Source organism: Phalangium opilio, unplaced genomic scaffold, assembly GCF_054372755.1.
Source record: "Phalangium opilio isolate 3A_F unplaced genomic scaffold, DU_Popi_V2 ptg000391l_1, whole genome shotgun sequence".
NCBI classification, from domain to species: domain Eukaryota; kingdom Metazoa; phylum Arthropoda; class Arachnida; order Opiliones; family Phalangiidae; genus Phalangium; species Phalangium opilio.
In genome coordinates, this window is record NW_028324235.1 from 214666 (window position 1) to 238171 (window position 23506).

The 23506-nt window shown below is 41.2% G+C and overlaps 2 protein-coding genes across 2 annotated transcripts; one reads left to right on the forward strand and one right to left on the reverse strand.

Moving 5' to 3' along the window:
- Positions 1-522: 522 nt before the first annotated feature.
- Positions 523-7669, reverse strand: LOC149594035 (uncharacterized). The gene is made up of 2 exons (XM_089861571.1): positions 7492-7669; positions 523-2106 (listed from the first exon to the last, which is right to left on the reverse strand). Exons 1-2 carry the CDS (start codon positions 7501-7503, stop codon positions 955-957), a joined length of 1164 nt encoding a protein of 387 aa, XP_089717697.1. The 5' UTR covers positions 7504-7669; the 3' UTR covers positions 523-954.
- Positions 7670-14798: 7129 nt separating this feature from the next.
- Positions 14799-18719, forward strand: LOC149594036 (uncharacterized). Its single transcript, XM_089861592.1, has 6 exons — positions 14799-14874; positions 16571-17263; positions 17359-17416; positions 17470-17512; positions 17578-18601; positions 18715-18719. The coding sequence occupies exons 1-6, from the start codon at positions 14799-14801 to the stop codon at positions 18717-18719; spliced, it is 1899 nt and encodes a 632-aa protein (XP_089717718.1).
- The last annotated feature ends 4787 nt before the right edge of the window (positions 18720-23506 follow it).

Consider the following 23506-nt stretch of genomic DNA (forward strand, 5'->3'; position numbering starts at 1 on the left):
CCAATAATTTGTTAATCACTTTTAAATGTAGCGAAAAGGGGATTACCGCACCGGTCGGGGTAAGATCACAGGTATATTCACGCGCCGGTATTTTGATTTTCGTTGTCTCCGTCTTTGTAAAAAGATACATTAATGAAAAGTGGACGCGATATGATACGCATGTACTGTTAGTAGTTTTAAAATGCGTAAAATTACGCTCTAGAGGCCTCTTGGATAGAAACGTCCCCCCAACGTATTCATTTTCTAAATTTAATATATCCTGCAAATCCGGCGAAAATTTCATTTCAATTTTTGCCGGACAATGGACTCTAAAATAATGCTCCGCTCCTTGTTTAATAACGCTAAAATCAGCATTGTGCAATCTTAAAGGATCGTGGTTGTTCGAGCTTATTTTGAGCTCTTCGGCGATTTCATAATAAATTTTAAAATCATCCTCCAAAGATTGTTTCACTTTAAACTCGCCTGACACCGAGAACAATAAATAAATCCATGGCTCCTCCCAGGCGGTATAATGCTTTGTAACCGTAAAGTTTTAAAAGTAGGAAAGGGGCCTAACTTCACGATTCCACAAAGAATTTAAAGAAAACTAACAATTTAAAGTTCCCAGGTTACCCGCTTAAAGATCTTATTGATCAAGACTAAGTATTTACCAGATAGTCCATTGTTGTCAATAAAACGCCGTAGTACTTGAACTAATATTTTTATTCCGAAAACAAAACACGTCTCGACCTGCAGACGGAATGCGTAGACTGAGCTACTGTTACAGTGGCGGCGGGGGTTTTTATCCCCGCCAATTTGTTTTTTCTTTTAAGTTTTTTACAGAACGTTAGTGGAGCTTAAGGTGCCACTCTTGTTAGAAATTAGAAACATAAATATAAAAAAGACAAATGAAGCAGACGGCGTTGGAGGGGCGGCTGCTCCATTACACTCTCCCCCCCAGAAAAAGGCGTCCGCTCAAGGGGCGTCGGACGCGGGGGAGTCCTGGGTCCTTCCGGTGGGTGAGGCTTCACCTCTTCTCTTTGCGCGATTCCGATGGCGAGCCTTGTAGGCCTCGGTTCTCTTTGGCCGGGGCTTGAAACAATTCTTCTCATGATGGCGCCCTATTTGGCACCGGCGACACAAGATATACCGCTCGTCCGGTACCATATTGGGCGGCGCGGCGCTGGTCGGGCGGCTTGCGGAAGCTGCGGGTGGTGGAGTCGCGGCGGAGGCTCCTTGTCCGCTATCCGAGGTAGCAGCTGGGCGCACTTCCGTGGTGTCAACAGGGCGGAACAGGGGGAGCCCGAGCCCTCGACCACGGCCTCGTCCCAGTGGTGGCATCTCAGCGGGTCGATTTCCTCGACCTCGTCCAAACGGTGGCATGACGTTGGGATGGGTTTCTCGCCCTCGTCCCAACGGCGGATTTTCGGCTACGATGTTCGCCACTGGCGACACCCGACCAAAATCGGATGGTCGGATTCGCATTTCGGGAACGGCGGTTGCGGCAGCAGATGGCGGAGGCACGGCGGTCGGCATGAAGGCCGCCGCAAGAGGTTCTGGAGGGGTCCAGTTTAGGGCCGCCTCGTATTGCTCCAAGGTTTCTCTCGTAGGGATTAAGTCCGCTTGGACTTCTTGGTGATGCTGGGGGACGGGGTCAGTCTGGACTTCTGCGGCGGCGGTATCGGCCGCCGCGACGATGAAACCCCGAGGAGGGGCGTCCAACGCGCGAGTCACGCACGGCGCGAAGAGGAGTCCCTCACACCGTAGACATGGGCAGATCATGGCCCTTAGCTGCCTCAAGCCGAAGAGGTCCAAAATGAGAATGGGACTCTCCTCTTGGAAGATGAGAGGGGATACTACTGCGGACGTCTCAGCTCCCACCCTCGAGATCCTCAAGGCCGGCCCTTGGGCTATAAGCAGGTCCGGGGGACTGTCAGGCCATCTTTGGCGGAAGGCGAAGATTTGCCAGGCTTCTAATCTGGTTCCCCTGCGGCGCCGAAGCAGCCGCAATGCCCCGAACGAAATTAGCGGGAAAGGGGCGGACATCATGATGGTGGCCGGCACTTGCTCCGAATGATACGGGGCGTCATTTGTCTCTATCACTAGCACGAAGGTGCCCATCGGTCCCTGGAAGGTATCAACAGTTTATTAGTTTGCGGTTCGAACCGTTTCCCACGGTTCTCGCGATATTGCTTGCCGCGCAAATGTAAAATCACGCGAAGTCACATCGGTGAGGTTATGCGCGCGCAAATAGTTCGCAACGTCCGGGCGAGACCGGAGAGTCTTATGCGGATATTGTTCTGGAGGATGATAGTAAATGTCCATCTCCGGACCTCCAGGCTTAGGATTCTTCCTCAACACTATCTCACGTCTCCATCCTCTTCGAAAAGGATTGACGAATCTCATAGGATTGACGGGAACAGGGTTGGACGATTCCTTATCGTCTTCCTCAGGCTCAGAGGAAGAACTGGAATCGTCACGGTGAGATAGAGGAGAGGTTGGAGGGAGAGACTTCTCCCTCGAGCCCCTATCAGGAGAGGAAGGTGGAGAAAGGTCTGGTGGCATCCGATTCAGTCGGAAAACCGCGGGAGGATCTGAGAACAAGGCGAAGGCGTCTGGCTCAGATTCCTCAGGAAGATCAGAGACTTCTGGGAAGGCCTCTGGAACTTCTTCCGACGGGGAATCAGAGGATCCATTAGTGGATGAAGCTGAGGGTTGATGTCCCCTCGTTTCTTCTCCAGACGACTCGGTCTGCGCTTCTTGGTCTTTCAACAGTCGTCGTCTTCGTTCTCGTCGAGTCTCACGACGTTCGTCACCAGTACTGACTCCAGCGTCCTGAAGCGTAGGTACGGACGGTGACGAGGTAGAACTTGAAGATGAACTACTTGACGTTGAGGATGACTGGCCTCCGGCCGGTTGGCAGACATCCTTGTTTGACCAATAAAGCTTGAGATGAGCGATATTCTCAATCCCTTTATTTTCTCCGGTTTCTGGGTCTTCTAATCTGTATCGCAAGCGGTCTAGCTTCTTCGCGATCTTGTAGGGACCATCCCACTTGGGACATAACTTAGCGGTGACATCACGTGCCGCTTGAGACAAAGGATGCGTCTCTTTCCAGACAAGCGCACCAACGGGAAATTCAATTCCTTCCCGCCTTTGGTCGTAGTAGCGCTTCTGGTGTGCTTGCGCTTTCTTGGCAAGCTCTTTAGACAAGGCTAGTTGCTTTGCTAAAGCTGAGAGCGATGCGGACCTTTCAACAAAGTCCGCTACTGGCATCCCCACGTCTAAGTCCCAGGGAAATCTCGGTTCCCTACCCATGTTAAGGTAGAACGGAGTTCTTCCTGTCGTGGTGTGAGTAGTCGAGTTGATGGCGAACTGAATGAACGGTAAGTTCTCATCCCATCTTCGGTGATCTCGACCAACGAACATTGAAATGATTTCGCCCAGAACGCGGTTTGTGCGCTCCACGATGTTACTCTGAGGATGATACGGAGTGATGTATCGTGGCTTTACTTTGAACATCTTAAGAATGTCCTTCCAAAGTTGAGAAACGAATTGTGTCCCATTGTCGCTTACGATGGCTTTCGGACAGCCGTAGCGAACTATCATGGAGACGAGTTTCTTCGCACACGTTCTGGCGGTGATGTTCTTCATCGGGTATAGTTCGACAAATTTGGTGGCATAGTCCGTGACTACCAGGAGGTATTTATGATGGTGACGGCTTCTTGGTAGAGGTCCCATTATGTCCACCCCCAGCAAATCAAATGGCTCAGAAATCGCCGTAGGCTGCATGAGACCTGGACGTTTTCTATTGCGGGCCTTGTGCATCTGACAAAAGGGACATCCGCGGACGTACTCGGTAACGTCCTGCCGGAACGATGGCCACCAGTATCTGGCTCGTACTTTGTCGAAGGTACGATCTCGACCTCGATGCCCAGATAGAGGGTGGTCATGAAATAAGCGGATGGCGTCCCGCCGGAACCGCTGTGGCAAATAGAGTTTTGCTGGTTGTCTACCGTAGGCCTTCCGATACAAGACATCGTTCTTCAGTTCGTAGTACCGATGTCTTTGTGGATTATCTCCTGATAACTGGACTATGATGTCATGTGTGGCTTGTTCATCTTTTTGGGCTTTCCGCACTTCTTCCAGCGTGAAAGAGTGGTACAATGCGTGATTGGCGGGAGGAGCTAATCCGCTACTGGTTGAGGACGAGGTCGACGTCATTGAAGAGGACTCCGCTGGACTGGAATCTTCTGACGAGGACGGTGAAGTCATGTCTTCCAGCGACATGGCTAATAGCGAGACAGGCGCTCTTGATAATGCGTCCGCAACCTTGTTCTCAACTCCCTTCTTGTGTATGATCTTGAAGTCATACGTTTGCAAGTACATTGCCCAACGAACAAGACGAGAGTTTGGTTCTTTCAGTGTGAACAACCACTGAAGTGCTTTGTGATCAGTGATCACAGTAAATGGAATGTTTTCCAAGTATGGTCTGAACTTTCCAACTCCCCAGTAGATGGCAAGACATTCCTTTTCCGTGGTGGTATATCGTCGCTGGACGTCGGTCAGTTGCTTACTGGCATAGGCAATAGGTACCTCGACGTCATCTTGAATTTGCGACAGGAAAGCTCCAAGTCCGGCGTCGCTAGCATCCGTTGTTAGGATACACGGCAACTTTGGGTTGTAAGCCGCTAAAGGAGGCGCCATACAGATCGCATCCTTGATGGCCTGGAACGCTTTCTGCTGTTCATCTTTCCACTGGAATGGAACGTCTTTCTTCTTAAGATGATTTAACGGGGCAACGATCTTGGAATACTGCGGGATGAATCGTGAATGCCATCCCGCCATGCCCAGAAATCTTTGGATTTCTTTCACGGTTTTCGGGATTGGAAAGTCTACTATAGCCTTAGTCTTAGAGGGATCAATGTGAATCCCTCGTTCATTGACTATATGTCCTAACACAGTCGCTTCGCTTTGCGCAAAGCGACATTTCTTAGTCTGAAGCGTAAGGCCTGCTTCAGACAGTCGGTGAAAGACATATTCCAGGGCTTGAAGATGGTCGGCCCACGTACTGGATGGAATGACGATGTCATCTAGATAGACACAGATGGAAAAGTGATGTCCATCCCTGAAGACTTCGTCGATGAGTCGTTGAAACGACGACGCCGCATTGCATAGACCGAACGGAAGTACTTCGAATTCGTACTTTCCCGCATGCGTGATGAAAGCAGTCTTCGCTTTCGCTTGCGGATGGAGATCTATCTGCCAATAGCCGCTCTTTAAGTCCAGTGCTGTAATGAACTTTGGGGCGCCCATTTTTCCTAATAGTTCCTCTATTCTCGGAAGCGGGTAAGGGTCCTTCACGGTTACTTTATTCAAAGCGCGATAGTCGACGCAGAAACGTATCTTTCCGCACTTCTGGTGGACAAGTACCACCGGCGACGCGTAAGGACTAACGGATGGCTTCACGATACCGTCGCGGATCATTTCGTGAAGGTGGTCTTCAATTATCCGCTTTTTCTCGTCACTAACACGATACGCGCGTTGACTAACGGGAACATCGGTGGTAGTGTGTATCTCGTGATACACTAAGTTAGTTCGACCCGCTTTTTCCGAAAATAGTTTAGGAAATCGTAGTAGTAAAGATTTTAAGTCTTCCTTCTGTTTAGTACTCAGTGTAGGCGACGCGACAGCTTGTTCTACATCCTCGATAATCTGAGGTGTTGGAGTCTTTAACCCCGGGAGATTTAACACGAATGGAAACGTTGTTCCGTCAATCTGACAAGTTTTTGTACCGAAGTCCAACATGGCACGATGTTTATAGAGGAAGTTTTTCCCCAAAATAAAATCGTTTGGTAATGACGGAACGACGTGAAACTCTTGCGTCAGTTTTAACTGTCCTAAGCGGAAGTTTATTCGCGCGCGTCCCTTTGTAAAGGTGTAACGTCCATCGCCTAACACTATACACTGAGTCTCTTCTTCTTCCGGAAGCACTAAGTCTGGTTTCAACGTTTTGACTAAACTACGCCACTGATATAGGCTGATAAAACAAGCATCAGCGCCGGAATCTAGTCTGGTCGCGAAAGTCCCATGCGAATATACGGCATCTATGGCCACGGGAGGATCAACCTCACAGCGACGCACATCCATAGAGCCAAATTCCATAGGGGGTTTTACTTTCGTCGCGCGGCGGGAAGACGATCCCCTTTTTGCCTTCCCGCTTTCGCGTTTCCCGAAGCGTGTTTTTGCGCGACCTCTTGTTTGCTCGGACAGGCGGTAGCATAATGCCCTAAGCATCCGCACTTATAGCATTCTATGTGACTTAAGTCGTTTTGCTCTGTCTGAGCCGGTGTCGGTTTATTGGAAAGTCTTGCGTTTGGCGTCGCAACCTTTGATGTCGCACCTCCCCCCTGCGGTTTTGTTAAAACCGCGGCTGTGGGAGAATTTCTTCTCCCACTGGATTTACGCGGGGTAGACTTTGCACTGTCTCTAGGATACAATGCGCTAGAAGGGGTCACCCGTAAAATTTCTTCTGTTACGCGGCCCTTCTCTATGAAACTGCGCATTGTCCTTATGCTGTCATTGAAGACATGTATGCGTATCTCGGGGAGGATATTCTTTTTACAAATACCAACAAGTTCTGAGTCAGTGTATGGAACACGTAAGTTCTGATTCATCGCGGTAATACTCGCGATATACGCGTCAAAAGAGACACTAGCAGGTTGTTGAAACTGCGCTATTTCTAGGCGGAGGGATTCCTCCGCTCGCCCAGAAAAGAAATAGTCTCTAAACGCGCCTTTCACTGCACGCCACGTTAATGCTTGATTTGGCCTATTTAGGTCTCTAAACCAGATTAACGCACGGCCCCTTAATATTTGGGGTAGAAGCGCGATAATGTCGTTTCCCGACATGCCGTGATAATCCGCGAATTCCGACAAGGTCCGAAGGAATTCCGGCGCGCTTTCACCTTCGACACCGCTAAATATTAAGTGCGGGGGAGGTATTGGCCTAATTGTTGCGGCTGGTCTAGTGCCAATGTTCGCTAACGTAGCTGCAAGTGTGTGAATGGTTTGATACAAAATGTTTGATGCCGCTCCTTGCGGTGGCTGCGGCGGAGGTGGGAGTCCTCCAGCCGCTTGTCCTTGACCATGCACAGGACTATTTCCAAGGCTTGGAGGGGGAGTGTTCCCAGTCGGGGGAGTGTAGACTCCCGGTAGCTGCGCGTTAATCGCGGCGATCAAAGCATGCGGATCGGGCGGATTCATGACGCGACAGTTAATCAGCAAAGCAATGGCACAAGTAGTTCGCACAAGTACGCGTTTAATTAAATTACAAATGGCAATGTCAGTCTAACGGGTCCTGGGGAGCTCGCCACTTTATGTAACCGTAAAGTTTTAAAAGTAGGAAAGGGGCCTAACTTCACGATTCCACAAAGAATTTAAAGAAAACTAACAATTTAAAGTTCCCAGGTTACCCGCTTAAAGATCTTATTGATCAAGACTAAGTATTTACCAGATAGTCCATTGTTGTCAATAAAACGCCGTAGTACTTGAACTAATATTTTTATTCCGAAAACAAAACACGTCTCGACCTGCAGACGGAATGCGTAGACTGAGCTACTGTTACAGTGGCGGCGGGGGTTTTTATCCCCGCCAATTTGTTTTTTCTTTTAAGTTTTTTACAGAACGTTAGTGGAGCTTAAGGTGCCACTCTTGTTAGAAATTAGAAACATAAATATAAAAAAGACAAATGAAGCAGACGGCGTTGGAGGGGCGGCTGCTCCATTACAGCTTAATGGTTCTATTGACTCGATATTCTAGATAGGCATTGTTTTCATTTATGGTATATTCTTGTATCGTGAGGCTTAAGGGACCGCATTGCTGCTTTCCGGTATAATATTTATCGGGGTCGAGGTTGAGCAATTTAGCTAATTGGGGAGAAAATTTAATTTCCGCCCATGCTGGTGTGCTAAAATTATACACGATAGCATAGCCCCAATTATCTACTACGTGATATGTGAATTGAATTTTATTTATTACTAATTTTTCTAAAGTGTTGGCTACGGCTCGATAAAGCCCTTCGGCGTTTTTCTCTGGCGTTTTACTGGCTCTAAAAGTTTGCGGTAAGAACAATATTTTATAGTTATCATAATCTTCAGGGTTAATTGGTTTTGGCTCTTCGGGAATAATTGGTTCAGGCTTTTTTTTCGGCGGATCAACCGGCTGCGGAAACAAGGGTTTTTCATCAACCGGTGGTGGGGAGGGTGTCGGTAATACGGGTAGCTCAAAAGTAGAGGATGTTGTAGAGTCTGGAGATTTTGAGAGATCAGGCTTGGATAGGTCGGGTTTCGATAGGTCGGGGTTCGGTAAGTCAGGTTTTGAGGGGTCTGGAAATATATATATTTCCTCAACCTCCGTTGGCGAGGGGGTCGGTGTCAGTGGTTCGAAGGTAGAGGGTTTCGGGGCCTCTTGTTTTGATAGATCAGGCTTATATGGGTCCGGAGCTGGAATTTTGGGGGGGTCCGGAAGTTTCAGGGGATCTGGCTCCGGCTTTGACTTTGGTATTTCAGCCTTTGGTTTTGGTAGTTCGGACTTCGTTGGCTCCGGCTTTGGCTTTGGTAATTCAGCCTTTGGTTTTGGTAGTTCGAACTTCGTTGGCTCCGGCTTTGGCTTTGGTAATTCAGCCTTTGGTGGCTCTGTAGTCAGAATCTTTAAGGGATCTGAAGTAGACGGGGTTGGCCTAGTTGTTGTTGTTGTAGTAGATGTTGGTTTAGTTGTTGTGGTAGATGCTGAATTAATCGTTGTAGTAGCGGCTGAATTAGTTGAGCTCGGAGGTATTAGTTTATCCGAACTTGGAGTTATCGGTTTATTTGAACTTGGAGGTATCGGTTTAGTCGAATTTGGAGGTAACTGTTTACCTGAAGCTAGCGTTTTAGAGGGGTCAGGCCCTGAATATGTTGGATAATAAGGCTTCGGAGAGGTTTGTTTCGGAAGCGTTATTTTGGGTGGTGGTGGCGGGGGAGGGGTTATTTTGGATGGCTGTGGTTGTACAAATACTACGGGTTCAGTCGTAGCAATAGGTATCGGAAGAAAAGGCGTAGTTCGCCGTAAAATAGGTATAGATGGCGGTACAGGTTTATATTCTGGTTGAGGTTTTTTTCTTATTGGCGGAACCTCATGGCTTGTTTTACGTTTAATGGCGGCCTTAGGAATGTACTTGTAATCAAATTTTTTTTAAAACTATCTCCAACATTATCAATTTCGATTTCCACGTAATTATTAGTGTAATTTAAACTTATATTTTTAGCATGCTTTGATACAGGATATTTGGATATATAGGGAACATCTTCGTAATTATTCTCTTTAAATTCAAATAATGTGGTCAAGGGGGAATCAGCTGGTATTTTGAACCGTATGTTTTCCTCTCCTAAAACTTGCAGGTAAACGGGAAAGTTTGTATCTAACTGTTTTCCTAGGGCCCCGTCTTTATATTTATTCACTAATTTAAAAGATAATTTGCCTTTTAAATACGGATGACTGTCTACATCATCATTTAACAGCTCGACAAAATTTTGGGGCAGTTCGTATTCTTTGGTCTTGGTATAACGATTGACAGGTATCTCTATTTTTTGATATTCAACAGGCTCTCTAACAGCTGCATAGTTGTCACGGTTTGGGTCACTTACAACCTGAATTTCAAACTTGTTAAACTCTTCGCTTATATTCACCCAATGATTTGGAAATATGATTTCTGCCAACCCGACTTCAAAATCACTAGTCAAGTTCAAAGGTTGATGCAAATAATTTTTAAAACTTGATTGGGTATTGTTTGGGTATATATCTAGACACGTATTAGACGCTAAAGTTAAAAAAAAGTCGTCATTCATGACTAACGTCTGTTTATCAACTAACCCCAACTTCTTAAACAAACCTTATTTTATACATAAAAAGATCGTCCATAGCTCGGTAGACTGGCCGGGATTTGAACTCGCCACCTTTTTGGGCATTACATTAGTAGACCCTGCCTTTAACCACTGAGATATGGACGATCTTAAAATACACGCCGTTTATCTTCATCAAAAAAAACTTTAAAAATTCTTAAACTTTTAAAGTCGTTACCCTTGAAAAATCTACGTAGCTAGGTAATTGACCTTACCCGATTCCAATAAAAAAAGACAACGCCCTGACTAGTTCGAGCCGGTTTCAACCTGTTTTCAAGCGGTTATTATATAAGACACGCGGCTTTAATAGTACGTTTCAGGGTGTGGTCCATAGGGTGTGGTCGGTAAAAAATAAATTTTTTTTATCTAGAGAACTTGTTTAATATTAAATCTGCTCTCGGTCATTTAGTATATAAGCTCCGTGTTTCGTGAAGAAAGTTATCAGTTGCTCAGCTATGCTCTTAAAAGTCCAACTAAAGATGTCTTGCTTTAACTCGTGCCGCTTTTGTTGGGTGAGTAAAGACCAAACTCAATTTTCCAACGGAAAAGGGACCAATTTCGATTATGCCAACTGTCTCTTCTCGGGCATTGCCTGAAAAGGGACCAATTTCGATTCATGGGCTAGATTTACGTAGCTTTTCAGTACAATCCCTACTTTGCCACATTAGGCTGCACCGAAAAGCTGCGTAAATTAGTGTGAAGTCGCATTTTTTTTGGCCGACGTTGAGTGGTGGGACACCACTCAACGTCGGCCATAGTTCGCGACCAAATGCAAGAGATTTACGTCCGAAATCCGGAGAATTTGGTCCCGGATGATGTTGAGGAGGTTCATGAATCGACCTTCATTGCAGCGTCATTTGCGTCCATACAACGGACTATCGCAATGAAGGAAAATCGAATTTAAGTTAAGTCCTGCTACTTCTTCCGCGGCAAGACTTAATTTGACGTGTTTTCCATTGGTCTCTTGAAAGTTGCGTAAAATTTGTGTGAAGTCGCCTCAGCCATCAGAATGCATGAGCAAAGCCTTTTGGTTGTGGTTCGATTTCATTCGCAAGGTCGGGCTGACACTGCAATGAAGGAGAAGTTCTGGCCCAAACAACCAGACCAGAACAAGAAGACCAGGCCCCCCACAGTGGCTCGGATGTAACTTCCTTCGGGAGGTAAAGGGTCAACGAAGAATTTTATAGGACATGGCCCGTACAACCCGACAAGCCCTACTACCGCATACGGTTCTGCGTACCCTGCACCAGCTGGAGCACGTTCTCTTCAGTGAGGCCTTGACTTCGATGTCCTTCTCAAACTTAACAGCTGTTCACTCGATCAACGTGGATACGATTCGGAGCCGAAATGCCCAAGATCTTCTTGAATCAATGGAGGCATGTACCACCAGAGTGCCTGAAAAAAGCTAGTGGCCGACGCCCCGCTAGAGTGAATGCCACGTTGATGTCGTGAAATTGTTACGATTTAAAGAGTGGCTTTCAGTTAAGATTTCGACTAAAATATCAAGTTTTGAAAATCAAAATGTCACTTTGAGCAAGATGCTTTTTACGCTAGAGATAAGAACAATTACCTTCAAAATTATGATTTAATGAGTGGTTTTCATTAGCGGTAAAAGTGGCGGTAAATATTTTTGTTTTTTAATTTAGAATTCAGTATGTAACACGGTTTTTTATGTGGGAACAAGCCACAATTCAAAGAAAAGAAGTATTGACCTTCTTAATGACAAACAATGGCAATATCTTTGTTTATATTTATATTCTTGTTATTCTCTATTTTATTGTATATATTTTTTGGTATTTGTTATTAAAAAATCTTTATTTGTATATTTGTCTTTGTTTCTCAGACATGGGCTTATGGCGGGAAATTCAAACAGGGATCTGGCAAAATAACACAGGTCTGGGTTGATCCGTTAAAAGGATCATAAAGGAGGCAAAGCATGCTGGAAGGCAGGGTATGTCAGGTAGGAGTTTAGCTTAATCTTGGTTTGGAAGTTTGGTGGATGAGGGTCTGGCCGCCATCTTGGGGTGGCGGCCATCTTGGATCCGTGGCTATTTGTATAGCTATCACTACTACTCTGAACTTGCGATTTTAACTTGCCTTCCGCTCTTTTTTTTCGCATTACTAAGCGCTTATATATTTTCTTTTGTTCTTCTCGAGAAACCATTTCGAATATTCGTATAGAAATATAACACAGTTCTGTATTTTTGAAACAGATCTTAATTCCACACAGCAATTTTCAACTTGTGTTTGCAAAGAACCCGAATTAGCTCTTGCACAAAAAACACCTTTGATGCGGAAAGAAATCCAATATAGCGTTGCACAAAGAACACCTTTGATCCGGAAATAAATACAATAAAGCGTTGCACAAAGAACGCTTTGGAACCACAAAGCTATCCAATAAAGCGTTGCACAAAGAACACTTTGGAACCACAAAGAAGTACAATTATATACACTCTTAAATAAAAACAACATACAGTGAAATGTAATAAAAAGTAATAGGCTTAACGTGAAGGGAAAAAAGAGTAAAAATTAAACAAGGGAAAAATGGAAATAATTTAATACAGACGTTGTAAAGTAATGGAACTAATAAAAGCAGCTATTAACCCTTAAAAGATTAATTAGAAATGAAATTAATTGTAAGTCTTAGTAGTAGCAGAGGAAAATGTGTTGGAGAATACGTACCAAAACACAGAAAGGCGCCCGAAAACGTGGCGCTTAACATAAAAAGGCTTAGTTAAAATGTCAAAGTTGTGTACAGGACCGAAAATAAGCACAAGAACATTTATAGGCTGGGCCGGAAATAAGCACAGGACACTGGACATTGTCCAATAAAATTTCAAAATGTCCCATAATAGTTTTAAAAACACAGGGCGGCTCCTTTATGGAGCTCAGCATTCACACAAATATTTAAATTTTAATTATTAATTATTATTAATATTCCTCTCTTTTATTTAACAGTCAGTGCTTAGCCCACTCGATCACGCACTCCACCGTCGTGGAGCGCGTGATCGAGTGGGCTATAGTCAGTGTCTCAACTTTCAAATTTTAAGGAACGAAAGTGAGTTCTATGCCAAAATTTATTTAAGAATTATTTTGTTTTTAAGCTAAGTCATATATTTAACAACTTAAAAGTTTATTTATATGATCTAGTTTGAAAATTGATAGGGAGCACTTTTTGTTGTTAAATTGTGATTTTTTTAATTCCTTGTTAACCGGCCAAGGCTTAGAAAATGGACAACTGGAAGATAGGCGGTAACGTTTACGTAACTAACAATGGAATTCGAGGTGGTCACGGCGGTGTTGATAAACGTGGGGGAGGCGTCCGCGAGTGTGTTACTCGTGTAAAAAACAAGGGCATTTTATAAGGGATTGCCCTGCTCTCAAAGGTACGGGATCCTTTTTTTAGAAGCTGTTAGTGTGACCATGGATAAAGAATGCGCGTGAGGAAATTAGTTTTCACGCTATGGGATAGACAAACTCCCTATCTCGAACGACAGCTAATACACCACTTCGACATTCTGTTGGGCGCATGCCCGATGCCCCGCGCTCGAAGCGCCGCAAGGGGAAAGACTGGAAACTGCTCTTTGTTACCCCTACTAGCAAAAGCGCAACCCCACGCGGTTTTTTCCCTGCCCATCTTAATAAGTACTAGTTCGCAGTAGCCCGCTGTGGCGCCCTAGGTAATGTCAAAGTGGTGTATTCTGTATATACTCTGTTACAACATCGGTTGTTAGCAACCGCAAAGCTTGGTCTCTATGTAACGTAGCTTTGTACGTGCTTTCAAGAGACAAAAAACTTCAGGATCTTCAGGATTTAAAATATCCGCGAGTTTTTTAGATCGAGTGCACAGAACTCTAGGCCATAGCCTCAAATACGTGTAAAATTGCCACAGTCTACTGCACGTATTTGAAACTAAGACCTAGAGGTCCGTGCACTCGAGCTAAAGATACTCGCGGATATTTTAAATCCTGAAGATCCTGAAGTTTTTCGTCTCTTGACAGCACGTACAAAGCTAGGTTACATAGAGACCTAGTTTTGAGCGTGCTGACAACCGATGCTGTAACAGAGTGTATACAGAATATGCTGTCGTCCGAGGCATGGAGTTAATTATTTGCCCCATATGTGTCGTTTAAATATTATAACAAGTTAGAGCCAACTAATCATTATGAACAACTCACTCTTGATACTTCCACGGAGATGTATTTTAAGAAATGATTCAACTCCGTCGTTGCAAGACCGGCAGCATAACACTTTTTATCCCGTCCTCTACTCTCTCGTGACTAGTTAATTCTAAACACCCGGCCTTTTTCTATCCAAAGTCTAGTCCCTAAACTATATTTAGTTTTCACAAATGGAGGATTCACACCATTTTCGCCAGGAGGCCTGGGTACTTGGAAGACAAAAACCCCTTTCGCTCTTTTCCTCCACATAGCTCGTGGCCTTCTGGTGTAAATGGTATGAATCCACCATGTGTGTAATAATTGTTAAACCAAATGAATGGCTTAACAAACAAGCAGATAGTCTAAATTCATTAAAGATAGTTAATAGCCTATTTATATTATTGGAAAAGAAAAAAAGGAGGAGAAAACGCCTGAGGGCATGGAAGTCGGTGAGGGGGCGCAACCAAAGCCCCCAAAAGATGTCGTCATCGATATCGAAATCGATGACGATAAAAAGGATGCGCCATTGACAGTTTAATTTTTATTTTGTAAGTAAGATAAATAATTAAAGTTATTACAAAAATGTGATGAATTATATTAAACCCGGGGAACAGGAAAAAATGTTAACAGTTTTTAATGTGTTAGACATGAATACCATATAACATGGTAAAATTTGGGAAAAAATATAATTAATGACGAAATATAGACAGTTTTCACACATGGAGAATTCAAATCATTTACTACTGGAGGCCGGGCTACCTGGAGGACAAAAACCTGTCTGCTTTTGTCCTTCAGGTAGCCTGGCTTCCTGGTGTAAATATATGAATCCTCCATGTGTGAAAACTATCTATAGTTCCTTAAGCATAAGGAACTTACATTGGCGCCCTATAAATATGAGCAAAGTATACATAGTTTACACGCAAGGAGGATTCATACCATTTGCACAAGGAGACCACGCAACTTAGAGTGTAAAATAACAGACGATTTGACACTCTAAGTGGCTTGGTCTCTCTGTGTTAATGGTAGGAATCCTCCATGCTTGTAGTTTCCAAGTTAAATTGGTGGGTTATAGATTAGTAGCCCTATTATGTATTTGTTACTTGCTTTTCTGCCGGTATTGTATAGTTAAATTAATTTCCTGTGTTCCAATAACATTCTTATTAGAGTATAATTTTGTCATCTTGTTTCATATAGCATCATCACAATTTTCTTTTCTCGTTTTTTTATGTAGATTTTTTTATGTAAGTAACATAAATAATTTTTTTGTAAAAATCATTATTTTCTTTTTTTAAAATCATAACTTCATTACCTAAAAATAATAAATATTTCATTTTTTAAAAATCATAATTTCATTTTAAGTAACATAAATAATTTTTTTGTAAAAATCATTATTTTCTTTTTTTAAAATCATAACTTCATTACCTAAAAATAATAAATATTTCATTTTGTAAAAATCATTTATTTCATTCCCTGAAAATAATAAATAAAACATTTTGCGAAAATCTTTAAAATCCATATATCACTTTTTATTTATCATTTAAATCTTGTCTATCTGCATGCCAATTTTTTAATTCATACAAAGGGGGGGGGGGGATTTTCAAGATTTTATGTGTTTTTAAGTACCGTTAAATAATTCGAAATGAGAATATTATTAAATGATTCAATCTATACGGTTACAGTTGTGTTGAAATGAGATTTTTGGTAAGGGCAGGTAACGTACATTTGCATCTAAAAAACATTTTTTCCCAATAATTTCAGAATAAATTAATAAATTATTTACACTGACATAAAGCATTTACACTGACATAAATGTATCATTTACACTGACATAAATGAATCATTTATACTGAAAATAATGAACAAACATGGATACTGGCATTAATGAATCATGTCATGAATGAATGGAGTCTTTCAGTTACTGTTGTCTAATATTAATAATATCTATTAAAAATTGTCAATTTATTTATAAATTTGCGTTAACAATTTTGTCCACATAATTAATTTCCATACATATCAAAGCAAAATATCTGTTACGGTTAATTTAACCCGACGGCACTAGATGGTCCTGTAATAGAGGAGTTTATTGCCCCGCTAACCTTGGCAAAATAATCTGTTTTTCTGCAAATCAATAATTTTACAACATTAGGAACATTGGTTTTTTTAAACTGAGTTATGGACAGTGACTGGACACACAAAAAATTTAATTATAATTAAATTTTTACCTAATAACAAATGCTGGGCATTAACTACTGATTTCAACATCCCATTATTCGATGCTCAGAAAACTAAGCTAACATTCGGAGAATTTTCGCCACCAAACTGATGCAAGTATTTTATGTTGAAATAAAAGAAAAATACTAGGAAATTATTTACTATATTTGATTTACGCACAATAGTCTCTTTAGTTAGAAGCCATTGTTTATATTGGTTGGCTCACGTAAAGTGGCATCATATGTAAGAAGTTTAAAAAATAAATTTCTCGACTTATCAGTTTTTGTGGAACGGAACTTACCCGATGTTATTGGACTTACTGAGACATGGCTTAGTGCGGATATTTCTAGTTCTGAGTTCTTTACTGAAGACTATGTAGTGTTTCGTAATGATCGTGAAACTAGGGGTGGTGGAGTTCTTTTGGCTATTAGCCAAAATCTCTCGCCTGTCGAGACTGTCATTGATAATGAACTATATAAGACTGCCTCTGGCAAACGTCTTGAAGTCGTTTTTTCGTCCGCTAAATGCGACTCAAGATCAATTCTCTTTGGTTGCGTTTATGTCCCCCCTCCGGTTACCCAAGACTACATATTGAGTTTATGTTCTCTACTCAGTGGGATAACAGATATTATTAACAGTCATGATATCTTTGTCTTGTTCGGTGACTTCAACATGGCATGCCTTGGTGTTAATAGACCTGTCCCAGATAGTCTACCTTCGTTGGACTTTTATGAATGCGTATCCAATCTCGGTCTAACCCAAGTTGTCTCTGATAGCACTAGACTTGGCAATACTCTTGACTTGGTTTACATTAATGAACGTCGCTTCATTAAGGAAGTTAAAACAATCGATAATCTTCCTGGTTGCGATCATGATGCGGTGACTGGTCTAATCGCTTGTGAACGTGCAACGCCAAGAAGCTCATCCATGGAAATTCTACAGTTGAGTCGCGCTGATGTGAAGGGCTTGAATGGCCTGATAGAGCATGCTCCGTGGCATTTAGCGTTTAGCGAGGACATTAATCAAACATGAGACTTTTGGTTACAATTGTTTTGGTCTTGTTTTAAGGACAGTGTTCCTTCAAGGACGGTATACTCAAAGACACTTCGGCAGCCATGGATTTCTGGTGATATTGTTCACCTTGCTAATGTCAAAAGAACTTTATACAAACTTTTTAAGTCTAAGCCAACTGAGGCTAACAGAGCTAAATACAGACGGTCCTGTAATTTGATAAAAGCTAAAACTCGCTCTAAACTTAATGATTACGTGAATGACTTGTCCTCTAAGATTAAGGACAAACCGGATAAGTTTTGGAAGTTTGTCGCTCGCAAAACTAGAATACCTATACCGAACTTTATGAATATTGATAATACCCCTGTCACTGACGCTTCTTCGATTGCGTCAAGGTTTAACTCTTTTTTTCAATCTTGCTTCAATAAGTCTGACTCAATCCCTCTTGATGTTGCTTCATTGCCTAATCCGACTAGGGACCCAGATCTCGTTTTTACTCCCGGTTCCGTTGCTGCTGCTATAGCACGCTTAAAGTCCAGTTCTTCGTCTGGGCCCGATGGGGTTTCTACTAAAATGATTAAACTGTGCGCTACGAGCATATCTAAACCCTTGTCAGAATTTTTTAACTACTCTTATAGATTAGGTAAACTACCTGATGCCTGGAAGAAGGTCAATGTAGTACCCCTTTATAAAGGTGGTTCTTTGAGTCGTTCAGAGCTGGAATCTTATCGACCAATATCACTTTCTTCCGTCTTTTGTAAAGTAATGGAATCTATTATTTGTGAGAATCTCCTCGTGTTTTGCTCAAAAAATAATGTTCTTCCCGAGCGTCAGTTTGGTTTCCGTAAAGGATTTAGCTGTACAACTCAGCTTGTACAAGCTTTCCACTCTTGGGCTCTCACCCTTGACACCATTAATCCTCCTGACGTACACGTAGTAATTTTTGATTGGAAGAAAGCCTTTGACTCTGTACCCCATGATCGTCTCGTCTCTAAGTTACAGGCTCTAGGTATCGGTGGTAATTCCTTGCTCTGGGTCTCGGATTTTTTGAGGGATAGAATGCAGAGGGTTGTCTATCAGGGTCAATCCTCGAGTTTTCTTCCTGTTACTTCTGGGGTACCTCAGGGCTCTATTTTGGGACCACTACTTTTCAACTTATACGCTCATGATCTTCCGATGAGCATATCTGCACAAAGCACTCTCTGGCAATATGCAGATGATTCATATTTATCTCATGCTATTAGGACACTGCAGGATTCCGTAACTCTTCAGAGTGACATTGACGCAATCTTTGAATGGGGTTTGCTTAATTTAAATATTAAAAAGTGTTCTTTCATAATTTTTACGAGGCGTCGCAATGTACTAAATTATGATTATAAGATTAATGATTTTTCTTTGCCTCGTGTTTTCAAGTGTAAATTGCTTGGTATAATATTCTCAAGTGACCTTAAGTGGTCTAACCATGTTATTTATATAACCGCTAATGCCCGTCGCATAGCTGGTTTGATTCGTAGAACGTTTGGACGTTCGAAAGCGTCGCTTATATCTTTTAATGCTCTGGTTATTCCATTGCTACAATATGGTGTAGAGGTCTGTTCACCTTATTTAAAGAAAGATATAGATTCTTTCGAGAGGGTTTTGCGTTATTTTACATCCTTTTACCTTGGTCAACCTTATATAAATTTTCCCATGAATCGCAATCGTGTAAGATTGGATTATAGTTCTCGTTTGAAACAATTGAATTTTTTGCCAATGTATTTGTTAAGTCAAAAAGCTGGTTTAATTTTTTTGTTTAGAATCATTAACGGATGCTATTATTTTCCCCTTTTAGACTATATTAGTATTAACGAGAGGCATGAATGCTTAACTTTTTATATTTCTAAATGTAGATGTGATGCTTTATTACACTCTTTTTTTAATCGTGTTATTAGACAATGGAATGCGCTTCCTTTTAACATTAGATGTTATATGACAATTTATACTTTTACAAATGACCTTGATTGTTATCTCAAACAAAAGCGATACCATGTTTAAAAATTCTTCTTTTTGTTTTAATTTAATTTATTCTAATTTAATTTTTGTATGTCTGTCTTGGCAACCAGTGCGATAATGGGACTTGTCCTTAATCTGGTTGCCTTCAGTGGAATTAATTTTTTTACTGAAAAATAAACATTATTATTATTATTATTATTATTATTATTATTATTATTATTATTATTATTATTATTATTATTATTATATCAAACTGACCTTCATCCATCAAGCGTTACATTCATATAACCACAATTAATAAAACTTGTTAAAAGCGTGTCAATTATAGCACTTTGAGCTAAAATTATAATAAATGAGGACTATTAGTTAACAAAATAAGGTCTGCAGTCATTACTTATAAGGTGTGCAGTCATTACTTATTTCATTGGAAAATCACCGTTAAAGGCAGTGCTATTTCTTGTGTTTAATAGTTTACAATGTAAACAAAGATGTTACGTTGGTTGTTCTGTAGTAAGCGTGGTCTTTCAAAAAGCATTACCTAATTAAATATTTCAATTATTTGGGTATAAATGCCATTTTTTAATTGGTACAATGGAGATATGAAAATAGTGGTAACGGATAAAAGCAGATGTGTACTAAAGAACACGACTACATTGTTTTTTACCCTGATTTGAGCAAATTGGATAACGGTATCCTATATTAACTAGCGCTACTGTTACCTATGTTGACGAGATAAACAAAGCATAAAACTTCGAAGTTAAGAACAGAGGATATGAGGAAACCAGGAGCCAGGATGGGTAATAAGAAGAACGTGCTACGGAAATTGTTTTGACCAAGGCTTAGTGAAATGAAATAGATTAATTTACAATAATTTACAAATTTAATGATAATTCTTACCTTAAGGGTTTTATATTTAAATAATATTAGTTTTAGCAACTAAAAATACTAAAATTAGACCAAATTACTTTCCAAAAGCTTCATAAAGTTCATAAACGCTATTTAAGGCGACGATTTAGAATTTTTGACTCGAGTATTTGATGTCGTCGGCGACGCCGAGTCGCCGACTATCGCCTTTCAACGTCACGGGACTCACGGCGGCTGCGCGGCATTATTAAAGCCGTCTTATCCCGCTCTCTATAGGCCATTTCATCCAAAAAGCATTATGAACAAACTCTCAAATTATTATGAGGCAACTAAACGTTAAAATACGCCAATTTTGGTCGCGCTGATATTTTCTAGTAAATTAGTGTATCCAAGATGCAAAATCGCAAATCGAGTTATGTTCTAAATGTTATCAAAATTAATAATTAAACTTAATTATTTTCCATGAAAATCGCTTAGCGGAATGAGAAATGTTGTACCTTTCATTTAAGACCGTTCCCAAAACTAACAAACGTATAGTTTTTCTAACATCGGAGCCACCGGATCGTTCTTTTCAAAATATTTCCCATGTTATTTCTATGGGAAAAATTCCTGTTTTTCATAAAAAGGTGTGAAAAATTTTATGGAAATGAAAACCACCCCCTTAGCAACTTTATTCTTTATTTAAAAAACTAATGGATGGATCTTTTTGAAATTTTAACCACACATTAAGGGCCCAAATTGTAGGTCTGGGGTATATTTTCAAAACAGTAAACGTAATACAAAAAAAGTTACATCCAATCAAAAAAACCACCCTTTTACATTAAGGGCAGTATGAAGTCTTATCTAAGAGAGCTACCGCTCTCTCAGAATTAGAAGCATTAACATAACACGTATGATTTTCCAAGGTGTTGACCATAATGCATTCATCATTGGGGTTTGCAGTGGTGCATTTGCCGGTCGTAGTTTCCTCGGTAGTTTGTTGAACCGCATCAATCCCCAATCTTTCAGCTAGAATTTCTGAGTGCTGGTCCATTTATTGCAGCTGTTTCACTTGCATGCAAAGCTGGAGATTGTGAGAGCTGATTCCTTTTTTTCAGTCTTTCCAATCTCCCATTAGCCTTGAACTTTTGTTGATCATGTTTCCTTAACGGGAGTTTTTTGGAAAGAACAGACAAGGGTCTAAGTCTGGGAGGGTAACTTAACTTATCTACAGTAATAACTCTTATTATAATTGGTTTTCAATTAATATTATACGCTTAAAACATACCTGAATGTTCAAATTTCGGTTGAGGGCGGTAATCCTCTCCTTTAAAATGAAGGGAGCAGACAACCATGGACTTGATGTGTGGTTTACCCATTTTTAAAGCTATATCCCATTGTTTCGACAATTTAACGTCGCATGGAAATTGGTGAAAGCGGACACCACTCATTGTGGCATTATTTTTACACCCATACACGCTGCAGTATTTAACCATTGTTTAATTACGTTTAAATAAACAGCAAAACTGACAAAAACTAGCCTAATTATCGTTGAGCAGATAGTTGAGTTGTTGATTTAATTTTATAATTGTCTTTGAGCAATTCAATTTAATTAACTTTAATTAAACCATGAGCATGTTGATTGCGTTTGTCATTAATGGTATCGCCGGAATTAAGTTACATTTAAACACTTGATTAAACTATCTAATCATCGATCATCCATTAAGCTTTTAGAACTTGCAATAGGCAGACAACAAACTAGACGAAGTTTGCAGTCTATTTATGACATCTCAACAACTATCGTTAATTTTATTACTTAAATAATATAATTTTTTTTAATTATAATAATCATGTTAGCTAACTATAATTATTTAACTTTAAATGAGTATGTTTCATATATTTAAATTATATTGCTAAATTAAAAAATTTGGGCGCGCCTTAAAGCTAGACAGCTCTCTCTCTCTCTCTCTAGTCTCCCGCTACAGCCACGCAGTGGCGGGCGTAGGGGAGAGGGGGGGTCCAGATCCTGCTACCTCTCTCTTCTCTAGACTCTTACTTAACTCGCTTTATACTCTAAGCGAGCGTGGGTCGAGTGGTAGTGTCTGGCGTCTTCACTAGCGTCTAGTAGCACCGACAGAAAAATAATTTCAATTTAAATAAAATACGTCACGCCACCTATGAGGTGTAACGTGAACTACGAGTGAATTTCGAGTTGAAAATTCGCGGGAAATTTAAAATTCGAAATATTCATTTATGTCAAAATTCATCAGGTCACAACATTTCCAGCCAGCCGTCCAGCCAACAGAGGTCGGAACAATACGTTTTCCACTCTAAAGAGTGGCAAAACGTAAAAATATAAACGATAGAATATAAAGAAAAATAAGACAACAAACGAAAATTAATTAAACAAAGAGACTCAAACAAAACACAACAAATTAGCACTTGCACAAAGCATGTAGTATCAAAAAGGTTACCACCAATCGCGTAATTTGTCCAGTCTAGATTTAAAAGTAGCCACGGACGACTGCTGTTTAACCGCGCTAGATAGGTAGTGTCATACTTATGGAACATATCTTATAAACTTATGGTCACGTCCATTTCCCAGTTTCGGTGGAATTTGAGGGGCTAGGATAGGGCAAGGTGTAGTTATAATAATAATATTAAGTTTTAATAGCCCCTCCTCTTCCATTTTAAAGAATTTCATAAGAATTAAATTATTATAAAATGCACAGAAGCATAAAAATATAACATTTTCATTTGGGTTTAGGAGGAGGAAACCTTTCAATAGAGCTACCAAGTCGGCGTGAAGATCGCGGGCGCCTGAAAAAACGATTTTCAGGGGACGGCAGCTTTGGCCTATAAAACTCGTAATATAGCATAGAGGTAAGCCTGGCGCTGCCATCCCAAAAATGTGCAAAATCAGGGGAACTCTCTCGTGCCCGGGCGCGCGGAATGAACGTCGCCAACGGGACAAGATGACCAATCACAGGGCTAGTTGAATTACCTTACTCTTTCCTCGGAGGCGCGTACGGAAACCTACAGTGGGCACAAGAGAAAACGAAGCTAACATTTCAATACCTAGAAAGAATCGATTAGGCCTAACATTTAAATAGCAATATTTAGGGTGGCCTACTGGCCTATAGTTAATGTAAGCTTAATATTATGTGTGTTTTTCAATACATTTTTGGTAACAACCTCTAAACACAATGGAAGGTGGCACTTAATAGGGCCGTTTTTTGGGCAATTTAATCTGTCGTGCCCAGGAGCAAAAATTAGCTTGCCTTTTCAATATAAAAAGGGCAAAAATGATATAAGGTGGCCCTCAAATGGGCCGTTTTTGGAAGTTAGTTTTCCGAACTTATTGTTTCGG

What these genes read in the sequence shown, in the direction of transcription:
- LOC149594036 (XM_089861592.1), top strand. Translation starts at nt 14,799, where the DNA reads ATGGAGAATTCAAATCATTTACTACTGGAGGCCGGGCTACCTGGAGGA. An exon ending in TGTCTGCTTTTGTCCTTCAG is followed by an intron (nt 14,875 to 16,570) that starts GTAGCCTGGCTT and finishes TCGACTTATCAG; the next exon opens with TTTTTGTGGAACGGAACTTA. An exon ending in TGATGTGAAGGGCTTGAATG is followed by an intron (nt 17,264 to 17,358) that starts GCCTGATAGAGC and finishes TCTTGTTTTAAG; the next exon opens with GACAGTGTTCCTTCAAGGAC.